Raw genomic sequence first — 18,403 nt, forward strand, 5'->3', positions numbered from 1 at the left:
TCAGCCAATAGTCAAAAATAACAACACGTACCAAAACTGTACTTGCTGACAGGACAGCTGGAAACATGAAGTATCTGCCTCTGGAGCCACTTGGAAGAATTTTTACAAGACGACTAACTTTTTGAATGTTTTCTGCTTCTTTTCTCTTTTTTTTTTTAAATCCTCACCTGAGGATATTTTTTCCATTCATTTTCAGACAGAGTGTGAAGGGAGGAAGGGGGCAAGGGAGACAGAGAGAGAAACATCGACTGGAAAGACAAACATCGATTGGTTGCCTCCCGCATGCACCCCAACTGTGGCCGGGAATCGAACTCGCAATCAAGGTATTTGTCCTTGACAGGGAATCAAACCCACAACTCTTCGGTCCACGGGCTGATGCTCCAACCTCTGAGCCAAACCAGCCAGGGCTGTTTTCTGCTTCTTAATAATCATACCCATGACTCATACTTCACAAGTCAAAAGGGACATCATAGTACAGTATACAGCACTGCCCAGCTGTACCAGTGACCAACTGCACAACCTTGCCCAGAGTGGACTTCATTTTCCTCAACAATATTTTGATAAATAAATGAATGGATTGTTCTCATTGATTCACTCAATATGTACTCACTGAGTACCTGTTGTTCTAGATGCGAGGTATATTGGAGCTAACAAAACAAACTCCTTGCTCTGGAAAAGCTTATATCCTTCCTAGTTGATGGTCAAAAGGACTTTTTTTAGTGATTCATTGGTTCAACAATAAATGTCAAGTATTGTATTTGCTCTGTTAGCTTTACAGTAAAATTTAAATATAATCTTCTCCTTTACAGATCTGAACAAAGACCAACCTGCCTCTCCCTTGCCTCATAATAATCCTGTTAGTAGAAATGTACTTGCTTGGAATATCCTCTGAAGAGAAAAATCTCCTAACCAAATATATAACATTGTAGATCTGCCCAGTGGACAGGGGCCCACTATATATATTTATTTTTTATTTTTTTATTTTTTTATTTTTTACTTATACATATTATTATGTATTTCACAAGAATAAAAGTTACTCTCACACCTCAACTGCTGATGTACAGATTTTTTTTTCACGCTCCTGAGGGATAGATTAAACGTTGTCAAATGGATATTAACCAACTCAGATTCTTAGTCCTATCAGCACTATAGATAAGAGAATAAAACTTCATAATCACTAAGTGGAAGCTCTATGCAACCCACTATCATTAACTTTCAGAGCTCTCAATAATTTAATCTATCCCTCAGTTAAGATATATACATTTTTTCTTATATTTGAGTACCAAGGTACTTGGTACTTATTTTATATAAGAGCCTTAGAACCTGCAGCTTAATCACAATAAAATATAAATTCTCACATAGAAAATAACCTTAGAAACTGAAACTCAGAAATCAAATCCACTTGTAACTTAAAATTCATCTCCAATGACCTTAAAAACTAAAATTAGTTGCTATCAGAGCATAAGAGAGTTCCCATGGTCATGATTACACTTTTAAGACTTAAAGGTCCACTTTTTTTGTTGTTATTAATCCTCACATGAGGACATTTTTCCATTGATTTTTCAAAGAGAGTGGAAGGGAGGAAAAAAGACAGAGAGAGAGAAACATCGATGTGAGAATGTTACATCGATTGGTTGCCTCCCACACACACCCCGACCAGAGCCAGGGATCGAGCCTGCAACGGAGGTACGTCCCCTTGACAGGAATTGAACCTGGGACCCTTCAGACTGCAGGCTGATGTTCTATCCACTGAGCTAAACCTGCTAGGGCAATGGTCCACTTTTTGATATCTAAGTTTTACTGAACGTTTGCTTCTATACTAGAAAATTAATCTGGGGTAGAGAAAAAGAAGAGAGAAAAAAAGCTATTAGATTACCATTCCCTCATAATATTTCTAGAATTTCTCATTTTCTTGTTAAAAGCAGGAAAAAAAAAAAAAGATGGATAACAGCAAATGAAAAGAAAAATGGGGATAGGTGTATATGGCACTTTCAATTTTTACTTCCAAAAATCTCTGCAAGCACTAGGAATAATACAAAATGAGTAATGGCACCTCTGTAACAAATGTACCTTCAGTGAAATCACCAGCCACCCCTATTTCTATAAATTACCTTGTTGAACTGTTTCAGATAAATGTAGCAAACTCCTAGGTTATGATAGATCTCCTACACACAAAAGAAAACAGCTTAGGTGTAAATTCCACAGTACATATTCGAGTGAAACAACAGTCATCTAGAGATTGTTATTGTTCAGCAAAGTTTAAACTTTAAAATATGCATTACAGTCAGTTTTTTACTAGATTTCATACTCAAATATATTTAATTCTAAAAAATGGGTTCCCTAATATAAAAAACCCCCACAGATTATAAGACATAAAAGCAGGACAAACAAGAGATCACTCCATTTGTGCCCTCTTCTCAGAGATACATGTACATATATGTGTTAATGGGATTCCTTTTCCTAGGAATCTAGGAATTCACTAGATGATGTGGACTTTGGGACTGACAGCACCTTATGGAGGGCACTATAATCGAATATATGTATTTGGAGTCAGTCTGCAAATGCCTTATTTTGTAAATAAAGTTTTATTTGTATTGTCCATGGTTTTTTCACACTAGAACAGCTGTGGGCAAACTACGGCCCGCGGGCCAGATCCTGCCCGTTTGAAATGAATAAAACTAAAAAAAAAAAGACCGTACCCTTTTATGTAATGATGTTTACTTTGAATTTATATTAGTTCACACAAACACTCCATCCATGCTTTTGTTCCGGCCCTCCAGTCCAGTTTAAGAACCCATTGTGGCCCTCGAGTCAAAAAGTTTGCCCACCCCTGCACTAGAATCTCAGAGTTCATTAGTTGTCACAGAGACTATATGAAGCCACAAAGCTTAAAATATTTACTGACTGGCCCTTTAAAACATAAAACATTTGCCAACTGCTGATCTACAGAAAGAAGAAATAAAACAGAAATGAAGAGTAGCTACCTTGGTGCTGACAGCTTTCCAGTTCTAGTTCATTGTAAGACCAGCCTGTATTTCCTGGCCTTGAGCTCTATAGAATCTCTTTATTCCCTTTATAAGTCTCCCTTTACTTAAGGTAGCTTTAGAGAAAGGAGAGCATTTCTAGAGAGGAAAGCTGGATTATCAATAGGAATCAGATTAATGGCGAACTGCTTAACAGCAACACTCCCTGCCAGAAAACCATGCAGCAATAGCTGCTAAGTTATGCGGAAACATGGTTTTTGATCTTATATCTAACTGAATCATCAATTTAGTGTGAGGATCAAGACATTTTTGGCATGTAAGAATTCAGTAATAACAAAAGACAGCCATACGATAAATGGAACCATTAGCATGTTACTAATAACAAAGAACTAAAAGTTCCCTACTTACCCAGTCTTTCTGGTTAAGTTTAGCTGCTTCATTATATACTTCAGTAGCAGCTTTATGTTTCCCCAAAAGAAATCTGTGGAAGAAACACAGTTTCCATAATTATTAACTCAAACCTTTTAGAAGACTAACCCCATTAGCCCCACATTTGACTCAAATTCCATCCAGCTGAGAATTCTGGAATCCTCTCCCCTATGAGCTGGTTGTGCTGGTTCGGCCAGTGAGGCTGCTGTATACCAACAGCAGAAGCTTTGTTGGTAGGGACTGCATTGGTAACAGTTCCAGTGCCTTGATCAAATTCTACACCAATTTTAGTAATTTATTTCTTCTGTAATTTATTTTCTACAGTGTACTACAAATGTAGACCAAAAAAGAAACAAACCAAATAATGTACCAATTAAGCAAGAGCTGCCATCATTTATCACCATCATCTATTAGGGACCTGGCTCTTCGCTCCCAAGCCTAAGTCTATTTCCTTGATATTGGATCATGGTTCTGGAGAAAACAGGGGAAAACTAGGCTCTATGCAAAGATAGTACAGGCATAAATTACAATGTAGGTTAAAAAAAAAATTAGGGATGGGAACCCCACAGAAACTTTAGTACTGGAATATTGTACTGGGGTAGTAAAGCTATTAGTGTGCCTAACAGCTTAGAAAGATTTTGGAGGTTACTTGCATTCAGGAACCTTCAGAGCATCCCCTCAACAAACACTAAAAATCTACTGTGTGTCAAATATTATGCTAAGTGTTGGATGAGAAAATTTCCATGGGTTGCCAATAAGATTAGAGGACTGAGGATACAAAAGTCAGTACTTATATGATAACCAGTATCAGTGTTCCTCTGTCAAACTTTATATGAGTTATCTCATTTTGTCAAATTTCAAAGTTAATCTACACTCTTCAAAGTGAATCCCACTATACCGATTAAGCAACTCTCCCTCTATGGATGAGGCTGATCAGGCTGCCAGAAGCAGCCTCTGCCTGCGAATGCTCATTACACAGCGTTTTCCGTGAGTCTCCAGGACTGCCAATACTCACAAAGACCTGGCCACCTGCTTGAGGTTATCAGCACTCTGGGGGTTGAGAACAGCACATGTCTGAAAGAGTTCTAGGGATTCTTGGATATTTCCTTCCAGGCGAAATATCAGTGCTGCCAAGAAACAGAAAACAAAGAAAGTAAAGTCGTGTTCTGGGAAGAATAGAGCCTGATATAGAAAAATTGGAGAAATGGGAGATGGAAAACCATACCAAAGAAATTCTTTGGATTATTATATCTTCAACACAATCAGCTGGGTTGAAACAAATAGCAAAGTTGCTGACATGCTAAAACCTTTTTCTTTTTCTTTTCTTTTTTTTGAGACCTGAATGTTTTATTGTAAGAAATACCTTTACTTTGACTCAGTTAACGAAGGAGCTTTCAGTGTGAGGAGTTCTTCACTTTCCTTTTATTAAGGGAATAAATATGCTCAAGCTTAAAAGAGGAAAAAAAATAGGAGGGAGAAGCTGAAACCGGTTTGGCTCAGTGGATAGAGCGTCGGCCTGTGGACTGAAAGGTCCCAGGTTCGATTCCGGTCGGGGGCATGTACCTGGGTTGCGGGCACATCCCCAGTAGATGTGCAGGAGGCAGCTGATCGATGTTTCTCTCTCATCGATGTTTCTGGCTCTCTATCTCTCTCCCTTCCTCTCTGTAAAAAATCAATAAAATATATTTAAAAAAAAATAGGAGGGAGAAGACATTTAAATATTTGGCAATAAGATTATTTTTCAGAGACTGAAGTGGGAGGAGGTATATATCCCCTTCAAGTTTGTTACTCAACAATATCGCCAAATCTTTCGGTTCAGTGATGGCTAAAAGTTGCGCATAGGCTTATCTTTCCTAGTGATAGCATTTATAAACTAACTTCACAGGCATTGTTAGACTTGGCAAACAATAGTTTTTCATAGTATTCTAGTGGCCCATTGCTTGTTTCCCTCTTCTCAGAAGCAAGGCAGCCAGTAGAGATCTCCTCTGAGGTCCTTTTAGGCTCTTAATGGCCTTCATTCACCTTTTGAATATCAATTTTCCTTCTCTCCTTTTCTTTGTTGAATGATGCTATATTATCCTATATAAAAAAAAAGCCTAATATGCTAAGTGTCCGGTTGTCCAGTCGGCCTTTCAACCAAAGCATAATATACTAATGATATGGTAAGGCCACTCAACCGTTCACTATGACGTGCACTGACGATGGGGTGGGGGGGGGGGTGGGGGGGGGAACAGTCCACCAGTCACTATGATGTGCACTGACCACCAGGGGCAGATGCTCCAAGTGGTGGTTGAGCTTGCTGCTGGGGTCCGGCTGACCCTCTCGCAATCTGGGACCCCTTGGGGGATGTTGGAGAGCCGGTTTTGGTCCAATCCCGCAGGCCAGGCCGAGGAACCCTAGTGGGATATGAATTAGTGCACCGGGCCTCTAGTCCTATCTAATAATAGACAAACATGGTAATTGACCATACCTTCGCTACGCCTCCCATTGGCTAATCAGCGTGATATGCAAATTAACCACCAACAAAGATGGCGGCTAATTTGCATACTGCAGTCAGGGCGGGACAGTGCAGCAGCCAGCGAGAGAGCCGCCATCCAGGCCCCTGTGTGTGACTGCAGAAGCCGCCAGCCTGCCGCCAGTGATCGGATCCGATCCCTGCCACAGGCCAGCCCCAGAAGCCAGTGATCGGGCAGAGATGGGGGTCCTCTGCCCAGGCCTGATGCCTCTGGTAGAGGCGTCAGGCCTGGGCAAGGGGCCGATCCGGCAATCAGAGGGTGATGGAGGTCGACGCCTCTGGCCGAGGCGTCAGGCCTGGGCGGGGGGCCGAGCCGGTGATCAGAGGGAGACGGGGGTCCCCTGCCCAGGCCTGACGCTTCTGGCCAAGGCATCAGGCCTGGGCAAGGGGCCAATCCAGTGATCAGAAGGTGATGGGGTCGACAACTCTGGCCTGGGCGGGGGAGCGGAGCTGGCAATCGGAGAGGTCTGGGGGTCCCCTGCTCAGGCCTGATGCCTGGGCCAGAGGCACCAGGCCTGGGTGGGGGGGCGGAGCCGGTGTTGGGGGGAGATGGGGGCCCCCTGCCCACGCCTGAAGCCAGGGCAAGAGGCATCAGGCCTAGGCGGGGGGCAGAGCCGGCAATCAGAGGGGTTTGGGGGTCCCATCCAGTGATCGAAGGGTGATGGGGGTCAACGCCTCTGGCCGAGGCATCAGGCCTGGGCCAGGGCGGAGCCAGCGATGGGAGAGAGATGGGGGTCCCCTGCCGAGGCCTGACACCTCTGGTGGAGGCGTCAAGCCAGGGCAAGGGGCCGATCCAGCGATGGGAGGGTGATGGGGGTTGATGCCTCTGGCCGAGGCATCAGGCCTGGGTGAGGGTGGAGCTGGTGATTGGTGGGGAGATGGGGGTCCCCTGCCCAGGCCTCAAGCCTGAGCCAGAGGGGTCAGGCCTGGGCCGGGGGGACCAAGCCGGCGATTGGTGTGAACTACAGAGGAAACACTTTTTCTAACCACTCATTGGCTAAGCTCCCTGTATGCCACTGGTAATGTTCTTAGTAATTTGGGTAATAAGAATCCAAAGAGGTGATCTAGGGTTTTTCACCACACTCCTGGAGAAAAAAATGAAGGTCCGCTCCTGGAAGGCTAAGAAATGTCATATCCTGCCCTAGCTGGTTTTGCTCGGTGGATAATGCCTAGGCTTGCCGACCACAGGGTCTGGGTTCAATTCTGGCGAAGGGCATATACCTAGGTTGCAGGCTCCTCCCTGGCCGGGACCCAGGTCAGGGCTCATGCAGGAGGCAACCAATCAAAGTGTTCTTCTCACTTTGATGTTTCTCTCTGTCTTTCCCTTTCTCTTCCACATTCTCTAAAAATCAATGGAAACATATCCTCAGCTGAGGATAAAAAAAAAAAATAATAAAGAAATGTCATATCCTATGAAAGACACATCTTGAAAATGCCTTAAGAAAGTTGTCATTTTTCATGGTGAAAGGACTGGAGTCCGTGTTGATGAAAACACCTTGGTGGCTGCAGTGACTGGCAGTGGCTGCAATAGCGGGGTGATGGGCCTGGTGCCTTCCCCTGATCAGCCCGGTCACCTCCCACAAAGGGAGGCCAGACTGTGGCTTAGGCCCGCTCCCCAAGGGGAGCAGGGAGCGGGCCTAAGCTGTCACTAGGACATCCCCTGAGGGCTCCCAGTATGTGAGAGGGGGCAGGCTGGGCTGAGGAACATCCCCCTCCAGTGCACGAATTTTGTGCACCGGGCCCCTAGTCTATATTTTAAAAGCCCAAGCGACCGTTAGGGTGGAATGACCAGAACGATCAGTTGCTATGATGCACACTGACCTCCAGGGGGCAGATGCTCAACGCAGGAGCTTCCCCCTGGTGGTCAGTACGCTCTCACGGGAGGTGCGCTGCTCAGCCAGAAGCCAGGCTCATGGCTGGCAAGCGCCTCAGCAATGGCGGGAGCTTCTCCCACCTCTGCGGCAGCACTAAGGAGCAGCTAGCAGGCAGGCAGTAAGGAGTGAGGGGTCCTGGACTGCAAGAGGACACAGGCTAGGTAGGCTGAGGGACCGCCCCCCCCCCCCCCGCTCCGTGCACAAATTTTGTGCACTGGACCTCTACTCCTTAATATTAAGGAATCTGGCTACTAGTTCCACCGTTGCCTCAATATTTGAATCTAGTAGAACTTTATTGAGATCATTTAAACTTTTCTGATGATTCCTGACTTCTTCACATACCCATTATCTGAAGCACCTAATCACAATCCTGCTTTGCCTCTGCAAACTGGTACAGCTTCAAGTAACAACTTCTGTTTGTATAAAAAGCACATTCCTTATTGTTAATCTTTAAGCATTTGTGTTATTTACCATGAGCATCTTTATAGTTTTTGTCCTTTACACATTGATTTCCTTTCTTAAGAATTTTAAACTTTTTTTCATCTGTGATGCCCAGCTGGTAATGGCTGCAGGAATCTCCCACTTAGTCTGGGGGCATCTCTGCCGCAGGTTGCCAAGCTCACAACTGCACAGAAATGGGTACTAAAGCGATGGGTGACAGCTTTTCCCACCAGCTAGATGCATTCAGATCCATTAAAATTCTTGTTCTTCTGTTAATACTATCATTTGCTATCTGGATTCCACAGTCTATTTGCAGAACACTTTTATAATTCACATAAGCTTTCTGATATTTCTCTTAAGTTTCATTGCCATTGCTCAGTTGAAAAAGAGGTTTGACTGAGAATGAAGTTCCAGAGCCCTGTTACAATCTTAAATGTAGTCACTGCAGTTTCCTTCCTTTAGATAGCTTGCAGCTCTAGTTGAATATAAGATATTTAGATCTTCCACTTCCTGCAGGCTCCAGCTGTGCCTCTGCAAACTGCCCATTTTTTACAGCTCTGCGACAGTGGGTGGTGGATGGAAGTTAGGGAGGGGCAGAAGAGGATGAGACATGGCCCTCTCCGACTGTTTACCACCCTTGCTTTTGCTTCTGTTGCTTCTGTTGCTTGGGTGACCTCAGAGGGAAATAGATGCAGGAAGAAGGAATCAAGAGTTTGCACTATCAGGAGAAAGGACCTTGGCGCCATTGTGCACCCAGCGCAGGGGCACAGCTAGGCTAAAACCTTTTTAATAAGGTGCCTCAAACTTACCTAACCCTCTCCACTCCCAGTATCTATCACACAGATAATCGGTGCCTTGCAAATAACCAGATAAACTACACATAAACATTCTTAACCTTCCCTTATCAGATGCTCTATTTATCATAATTCAGTTTTCAGAGAGTTCCCCAAATAGGGCAAGGACAATCATACCCCATGACCAAGAAGGAGATTCTGGCAAAAAAAAAAAAAAAAAAAAAAAATGCAGTAATATTCAGACTTGGTTATCAGTATAGCAACCATTCAGAATCAATATTTTTTCCTAGGCCTAAGTTTTCAGAAGAATTTCCATGCTTGCCCTAGTTGGTTTGGCTTAGTGGCTAGGGCATTGGCCTGTGGGCTGCAGGGTTCCGGGTTCAATTCCAGTCAAGGACATGTACCTTGGTTGCAGACTTGATCCCTAGCCCTGGTCGGGAGACAACCAATCAATGTGTCTCTCTCATATCGGTGTTTCTCTCTTCGTGTCTCTCCCCACTCCCTTCTACTTTCTCTAAAAATCAATAGAAAATATCCTAGGGTAAGGATTAACAACAACAACAACAAAAGAATTTCCATGCTTAAGTATTATGAGGCACTGAACTTGTGACATTGGGAATAAAAGAACTTTTTTTTTTTTTGCCATGATGTCCTAGATGTGTCAATATTTTACCAATTATGCCAAAAAAATATATACAAATCTGAAGACCACAAAGGCAATGAGTGGTCAACAAAATAACTCACTTATACAAAAGAGGTCAAAAAGAAAGTTCATGGGAAAACTAGGGATGCAACTTTTGGCACTAAACAATAAAATTTCAGGCAATGGTTTTCATATTTGATTTCTAATGAATTTCATTTATTCTCTGCTTTATCCTGTATATCTCTGGGCTTCTTCCCTTCATCCCGACTCACCTTACTAAAAATCTTCAAGTCTTTCCTCATCTCTTTTAGCCTCATTACAAGGAACCCTTTCAAAGCCTTTTCTGGGCCTGAAACTACTGCAGAAGCAAGGACCCTAATATCCATTCTGAAAAACACTAGGCAGAAACTAGAAATGGGATGAAGGATAGTAGCAACTTTTTTTTAACATAACCAGTCATTTCTGAGGTCAAATCTAGCCTAAGAATTATGTTCCAATTTAAAAAACCAACACTGGCCCTAACCCGTTTTGCTCATTGGATAGAACATTGGCTCACAGACTAAAGGGTTCCGGGTTCGACTCGGTCAAGGACATATGACTTGGTTGAAGGCTAGATTCCCGGGTAGGGGGGGTGCAGGAGGCAGCTGATCAATGTTTCTCTCTCATCATTGATGTTTCTATCGCTCTCTCCCTCTCCCTTCCCCTCTGAAATCAATAAAAATAAAAAATAAATTAAAGCAAATGTAGCACAGTATTTAAAAATAAAATAAAATAAAAAACCAACACTGAAAAAAAACCTTTGTGGCACACTCACTTGAATTTAAGCATAAGTTGTTTGCTCTTTTTCCAGAAACCTAGGCAAAGTGTGCATTCCTCTAACAAGAAGAAAAGAAATATATGTCTTACCTTGGACATAGATAGCATATTCACATAGCCCCTGGGTCTCCTGAAGCTGTTCTTTGATAACAGCCTGAAAGAAGAAAAATACTTTTGAAGAATGATTAAATGCCTTCAAGCGTTTTTAAGAAAGGGTAGACATGAACAAGGAGCAAATGTAAGAATCCAGGATAATTACTAATAAAGTAGTTAATTTAGATTTTTTAAAAATCTCAACTCTCTTGTTATGACCACTTATTCTACAATTGGGGCTGGCAAACTATAGCCCAAAGGCCAAATCTAACCTGCATAGCCTATTTTTAAACAGCTCTCATAGTTTTAAAGGTTATCAAAAAAAAAAAAAGAACAAAAAACAAACAAACAGAATATTAAGCTTATAAAACAGAGACTATTTGTGCCTGCAAAGCCTAAAATATTTACCATCTGGTCCCTTAAAGAAAAATTTTGCTAACCCCTACCTAAAACCTATCTAGTAAAGCTAAGAAAAATATGAAAAAACTCTGATGAGCAAAATACAGGCTCCACTTTCTACTTGAAATGAGAAGACACATGGAACATATCTGAACCTGACCCACAACTTGTAGTCAAACACAGCCAATATGAAGGCCCATGAGCAATAAATAAACGTCTGTTGTTGGAGACTATTGGAATTAAAGTTGTTTCTAAAGCAGCATTATCATAGCAAAGGCTAACAAATACACCAAGTATGGGAAAACAGCAATTCATACATTATTAGCGGGATAGAAACTGTGTGTGACAGACACTGTCAGCCGCCTAACCAAAGTCTGCCTATCATTTCTATCTCTCACCTTGCATGCTTCATAATCCTTCCGGATATAGTGGAGATGTATCAACCAATTCTGCTTCTCCAAAATCGGAAACTCTGGAGCTGGGCAGCATATTTTGACAAAACAAACAGCACAGTTAATTGTTAGATTTTCTCCGTTATCACACTGACCTCCCATCTAAACTAACCACAAACATTTTGCAATATAACATTAAATTCTTCATGCTGCTGCCCATAATACAGTGCATCAAAAATGTACAGACTATTAAACTAAGAGATACAAGTCCTACTAGCACACATTAAATATGTTTCCTTCACTTTTTGTAAGCTTATATTATTAGTTTTTCAAATAAGTTGGCCTGAAAAAAAATAAAATCATTCTTTGTCCCTTCTCCTCTCTCACTCTCCCTAGGTATAGAGGGTAAATATGAAGACTTTTTAAAGAATATTTCAGGAATGTTATTATATACTAGAGCAGCCGTGGGCAAACTACGGCCCGCAGGCCAGATCCGGCCCATTTGAAATGAATAAAACTAAAAAAAAAAAGACCGTACCCTTTTATGTAATGATGTTTACTTTGAATTTATATTAGTTCACACAAACACTCCATCCATGCTTTTGTTCCGGCCCTCCGGTCCAGTTTAAGAACCCATTGTGGCCCTCGAGTCAAAAAGTTTGCCCACCCCTGTACTAGAGGCCCAGTGGATGAAATTCGTGCATGGGGGGCGGGGGTGGGGGGCAGTCCCCTCAGCCCAGCCTGCACCCTCTCCAATCCGGGACCCCTTGGGGGATGTCCGACTGCCGGTTTAGACCTGATCCCGAGAATCAGGCCTAAACCGGCAGTTGGACATCCCTCTCACAATTCTGGACCACTGGCTCCTAATCACTCACCTGCCTGCCTGCCTGGTCACCCTGAACTGGCCCCCTGCCAGCCTGGTTGCCCATAACTGCCCCCAGCTGCCAGCCATGTCACCCCCAACTGACCCCTCCCTGCCGGCCTGGTCATTCCTAACTGCCCCCGCCGCCATCCTGGTCACCCCCAACTGCCCCCACCGCTGGCCTAGTCACCCATCACTGCTCCCCCTGCCAGCCTAATCGCCCCCAACTGCCCCCAACTGCACCCCTCCCCGCCGGCCTGGTTGCCCCTAACTGCCCCCCATGCCAACCTGGTTGACCCCAAATGCCCCCACTGTTGGCCTGGTTGCCCCCAACTGCCCCTCCTGCCAGCCTGGTCGCCCCACGCAGTCTGCTGTTCAGTCGTTTGGTCGTCCCTCACTAACCCCTCTGCCTGCCTGGTCACCCCACACAGCCTGCTGTTCAGTCATTTGGTCGTCCCTCACTAACCCCTTTGCCAGCCTGGTCACAGGCAGCCATCTTGTGAGGGCATGATGGTCAACTTACATATTACCTCTTTATTATATAGGACTAGAGAGAGGCCCAGTGCACAAAAATTTGTGCACTCAGGGGGTTTCCTCAGCCCGGCCTACAACCTCTCGCAGTCCGGGACCCCTCAGGGGATGTCCACCTGCTGGCTTAGGCCTGCTCTGTGGGGGATTGGGCCTAATAAGCTGGCAGTCAGACATCTCTCTGGCAGCTCAGGTGCCCTTGGGGGATGTCCACCTGCCAGCTTAGGCCCACTCCCCAGGGGGTCGGGCCTAAGCTGGCAGTGAGACATCCCTCTGGCAGCAGGGAGCAGGCCTAAGGCACAGTTGAATATCCTTAGCACTGCCAAGGAGGCGGGAGAGGCTCCTGCCACCACCGCTGAGCTCGCAGCCATCAGCCCAGCTTGTGGCTGAGCAGAGCTCCCCGTGGAAGTGCACTGACCACTAGGGGTCACCTTCTGCATTGAGCATCAGCCCCCTGGTGGCCAGTATGCATCATAGCAATGGGTCGTTCCTGGTCATTCCGCCATTAGGGTCGATTTGCATATTACCCTTTTATTATATAGGCTATTTAATGAATGTCACATGTGATCAGAGAACAAAAAATATTTTATGTAGTTAAGCACAGTCTTAGCAATAGCTCAAATGTGACTACTTTTGCCCGGGGTGAAAAAATATATATATTTGAGTCATTAAAAATGATTCATGATAGAGAAACCATAAAATTAGTTACTCTGCCCTTTGAATTCAAAAGTTTAAAAATAGGTAACAATTCATTAAGAAATTACTTTTGTATGGTAACAAGGAGGATTCATATCAACCTCAGAATAGAGGTGGCCTCAAGGAAAGGAGAGGGAGGAATGGGATTAGAAAAAGATAAAAAGGAGGCATCAACTCTTTAATGCTTTATTTCTCAAAAAAAGTAAAGAGCATATAAGTATACATGGCTAAATGTTTTTATTTATTGAATCTGGCCAGTGAGTAGTTCATGGGTGTTTGTATTTTTTTAATGCACTTCTATACATGTTTGAGATATGCCCTGATTTTCTAAACACATAAAAGAAAGGATACAGCTGGGAAGAGAAAGAAATGATGTGTAATCATTCTGTTCCAGAACCTTAGGACATACATCACAGAAAACCTAAGACTTGGATGTCCATAATATGGCATGAAGGAAAAAGAGCTTACTGTGGCCCAGAGTTAATGTTGCTTGAACACAAAAATTAAGAAGTAATGCTGCGTACTCTTTTCCAAGAATAGAGAATATTAATGGAATTTGTAAGCTGAAATCATGGATATGATTTTATGTGCCAAAAGAAAAAGAAATAGAATTTTAAGTAATTGCCTCTTCATCTTCCAATTACCCACATTCTCTGAGTGGGACCACTTTTCATGTAGCCAACAAGTGCCTACTCAGATTCTTTGATGACTTTGGCTTCCTTCCTTCACTTCCTCCTAGACCTATCAATCATCAGATCTTAGCCATTCATGTTCTGCCTAATCACTTCCAGAATTAAATTTTGTACTAAAGCCCTGGCTGGTTTTTCTCAGTGGTTACAGCTTCAGGCCATGGATTGAAGGGTCGCAGGTTTGATTCCCCACACCATTCAATGTGTCTCCATCAATGTGCTCGCTCTCTCTCTCTCTCTCTCTCTCTCTCTCTCTTCCTTCTCCCTTCCTTCCACACTCTCTCTAAAGAACAATGGAAACATATCCTTTGGTGAGAATTTAAAAAGAAATTGCCCACTAAGACCATACAAATCACTAAGTTTAAAGTCGGGTGTGTGTGTGTGTGTGTGTGTGTGTGTGCGCGCGCGCGCGCGCGTGTAAAGTGGGTAAAGAAATACAATGTAATGAATAGTTCTGGGAACAGTGGCTTACTGAGCATCCTTGGACCAAGTCTCAATTGTAAGTATGGCCTGCAGCTCTGTCACCAACTCTCTAAAGCAAGGGTGGGGAATGTCTAGCCTGCAGGCTATATAAGACCTGCGAACTCATTTGGTCAGGCCCTGCCAAGGCATTAGGGGTGAGTCAATTAAATGTTTGACCAAATATAACAGGCTAGGAGAACCAAGATGGTGACATAGATAAATGCCAGTACTCTCCACCTCCAACAACCATATCAAATTTACAACTAAAATACAGAACAACCATCATTCAGAACCATCTGAAAGCTAGCTGAATGGAAGTACTACAACTAGAGAATTAAAGAAGAAAGCACACTGAGACAGGTAAGAGGGGTGGAGGTGCTGAAGGGGCTGGTCCGGTACCCATGTGGGCTGTTTTTACTAATCGGGAGGGAGATGGTCTCTGTGGAGGCTGCCTGTGAGGAGCAAGGGGCCTCAGCCCCACACCAGAACCCCAGCCCAGGATTCCAGAGCTGGGAAGAGAAGTCCCTGAAACTTTGGGCTGTAAAAACCAGCAGGGATTGTGGCTGAGTGACACAGAGGCTGCTTGAGATGCAGCTGCTCCTTTTAAAGGGCCAGTGCACCACACCTCTGAGCTCCAGCACACATAGAGAGAGGAACTGGACTGTCTGACAACAGGGCAAGAACTCAGAGGTGGCTTTCTCCCAGACAGGGGTGCTCACAAGGGTCATTGTTCTTATGCTAGGACCTCCCCCATTGCAGAGCTGACTGGCAGCCATACCTGAGTTTCCATCAGCGTGGCTCACAGTGTTTACTCCACCTTGAGGATTCCCTGAGACCCTACTCCAGCGGTTCTCAACCTGTGGGTCGCGACCCCCTTGGCAGTCAAATGACCCTTTCACAGGGGTCGCCTAAGACCATCCTGCATATCAGGTATTTACATTATGATTCATAACAGTAGCAACATTACAGTTACGAAGTAGCAATGAAAATAATTTTATGGTTGGGTCACAACATGAGGAACTGTATTTAAAGGGCCAGAAGGTTGAGGACCACTGCCCTATCCATCCAATTTGCAGCCGCACCCAAGGTGTTTGCAGCAGCTTTTCTATATGACTTGCCTGTCCTGGCTCAGGCTTCAGACTTTGCTAAAATCTCTCAAACAAGCTGCAGCTGGTGACAGCATGCCCAAACCTATCAATAAAAAGCCCAAGACCGGGCATTAGCACCAGCCTGCCTTGCTTCACAGCTGGGCCTTACCTCTTGCACAGCAGCTCTCCCACTGTAGTCAGAGCTGGTCCTCACAGCCAATTGGCCTGGAGGTCAATTCCTCCCAGTGACTCCAACAGCAATCAAGACTCAACTACAAGACTATGCACACAGCTCACAAAGGGGTACACCTAGAGTGTCAAGCTCAGGTGACTGGGGATCCTAAGCCACTGGGCCCTACTATACAAGGCCATTCTACCAATTCCAGGAGACATAGTAGCTCTACCCAATGCATAAAAACAAACACAGGGAAGCAGCCAAAATGTGGAGACAAAGAAACATGTCACAAATGAAAGTAAGCAAACTACTGGATACAGAGTTCAAAACCATGGTTATAAGATTACTCAAAGATCTTGATGAGACTTTCAAGGATCTTGGTGAGAATGTCAAAGACATGAAAAAGGTTCAGTTAGAAATTAAGCATACTCTGACTGAAATAAAGAGCAATTTACAGGTATTCAACAGTAAAGGATTCTGAGAATCAAATCAACCATATGGAATATGAGGAAGCAAAAAAAACATCCAATCAGAAGAGCAAAAAGAAAAAAAGAATCCAAAAATATGAAGATAATGTAAGGAGCCTCTGGGACAACTTCAAGTGTACCAATATTTGCATTATGGGGGGTGACAGAAGGGGGAGGGAGCAAGATGTTGAAACCTATTTGAAGAAATGACAAAAAACTTCCCCTACCTGGTGAAAGAAATAGACATACATGTCCAGGAAGCCCAGAGAGCCCCAAACAAGAGAAACCCAAAGAGGCCTACACCAAGACACATCACAATTAAAATGCGAAGAGTTAAAGACAAAGAAAGAATCTTAAAAGCAACATGAGAAAAGCAGTTAGTTACCTACAAGGAAGCGCCCATATGACTGTCAGCTGATTTCACAAAAGAAACTTTGCAGGCCAGAAGGGAGTGGTAAGAAATATACAAAGTGATGAAAAGCAAGGAACTATAACCAAGATTACTCTACCCAGCAAAGGTCTCATTAAAACTGAGGGTCAGATAAAGAGCTTCACAAATAAGAAAAAGCTAAAGGAGTCCATCACCACCAAACCAGTATTATATGAAATGTTGAAGGGTATTAGAAGAAGAAGACGGAGATGGAGACGGAGACAGAGGAGAAGAAGACAGAGGAGAAGGAGACAGAGGAGGAGGAGAAGGAGGAGGAAGAGGAGGAGAGGGAGGAGGAGAAAGGAGGGATAAAAAATATGAACAAGAAAATGGCAACAAACACATATCTATCAACATTCAAATATAAAAATCAAAATAAACCAATAAAAAATCTCATGAACAAGATGGTTAATAAAACCGAATCAGAGGCCTGGAAGAATGGAACAGACTGACTAATCTCAAAGGGATGGGGGAGGGGGAGGCAAAAAGAGATTAACCAAATATCTCACCTATGGACACAGATAGTAGGGTGGCATGGGGCAGGAACTGAGTGGAGGGGAACAATGGGGGGGAAATGGGGACATCTGTAATACTCTCAACAATAAAGATTATTTTTTAAAAAGAAATTAAAAGTGATGTCAGAGGAATGGCGGCATAAAGGTGCATCTATCCTCTCCCCCTAACATTGCAACAAAATAACCACCTATAATTCAACAAAGAAGTCCCTGCTCAACACCAGTGCAGGCCTGGAGACCTGTACAATGGAAAAACTAAGGTGGCCTCCTTGGAATAAGCAGAAAGATGAGAAGGAAGGTAAGCTCAACATGGCTACAGTGCAGCAACATATCTGCAGCACAGCTGGGAACTGGCAGCAGCAGTTATGGGCACTTTCTTCAGCCAGTTGGGACAAACAGAGAGCTAACCCAGTGAGTGGCTAGCTGCTGAAGTTGCCACTGGAGTAGTGGTATTGTGTGGTTGTGCACACAAACAGTGAGAGAGTGTCTGAACCATGGGAGCACCTTTTGAATGGGGTCTGAGTTGCATGTGTGAGCTGCGAGTCAGCAGACAGCCTCACTACAGGGTTGTTCCCCATGGCTGGGTCTGGCTGTGGGGCTTTCAGGCAAAGAAAGTAGATCACAGAGCCTGCCACTGATAGACTCCCAAATCTCACTTCCCATTGCCCTTAGAGTTGTTTCCAGGAGTGTATTATCTGTAGGCCAATATCTGTTGCAGAAGAAAGTGTCCGTCTGTAACTGAACCCCAGGAGGCATGCTTGGGCTGAACCCGTGGAGACCAGGGGACGCCATTACTGTGAGGAAAAAAACAAACCTCACTCCTAAGTAGCAAAGGTGGTACAGCCCTAAGGAAACCACAGAGGCACAAAACTGTGAAGCCACAGAGAATAAAAATCTTGCAATTCAGCACCATCTACTGGAGCAGAGTAGAAAGACCTCCTCAGAGATAAATGGGAAAATAAAGGAGAACAGTGAACACCATAAACAACCACAAAAACAACGATGACCAGAAAGAAAATGAAAAAAGCCCCAGGAAACAGGCTGGAGCACATGGAATTATACGAGTTCAATGACAGAGATTTCATGATTGCAGTTCTGAATATACTCAATG

At 43.9% G+C, this 18,403-nt stretch overlaps 1 protein-coding gene across 7 annotated transcripts in view; it reads right to left on the reverse strand.

The window, feature by feature from the left end:
- Positions 1 to 18,403, reverse strand: part of BBS4 (Bardet-Biedl syndrome 4) — a 120,407-nt gene that overhangs the window by 53,474 nt on the left and 48,530 nt on the right. For 6 of the 7 annotated variants that reach the window (XM_081085018.1, XM_081085014.1, XM_081085017.1 and 3 more), the window contains exons 3-7: positions 11,387 to 11,466; positions 10,587 to 10,650; positions 4,429 to 4,540; positions 3,393 to 3,465; positions 2,112 to 2,165 (exon numbers count right to left, since the gene is read on the reverse strand). In XM_081085018.1, the coding sequence (XP_080941144.1) occupies positions 2,112 to 2,165; positions 3,393 to 3,465; positions 4,429 to 4,540; positions 10,587 to 10,650; positions 11,387 to 11,466 (383 nt within the window). Of the gene's footprint in view, positions 1 to 31; positions 556 to 2,111; positions 2,166 to 3,392; positions 3,466 to 4,428; positions 4,541 to 10,586; positions 10,651 to 11,386; positions 11,467 to 18,403 lie in introns of those variants that run through there. The other variant, XM_081085019.1, reaches the window with a different exon arrangement.

This window comes from Myotis nattereri (genome assembly GCF_964212035.1).
Source record: "Myotis nattereri genome assembly, chromosome: 1".
NCBI lineage: Eukaryota > Metazoa > Chordata > Mammalia > Chiroptera > Vespertilionidae > Myotis > Myotis nattereri.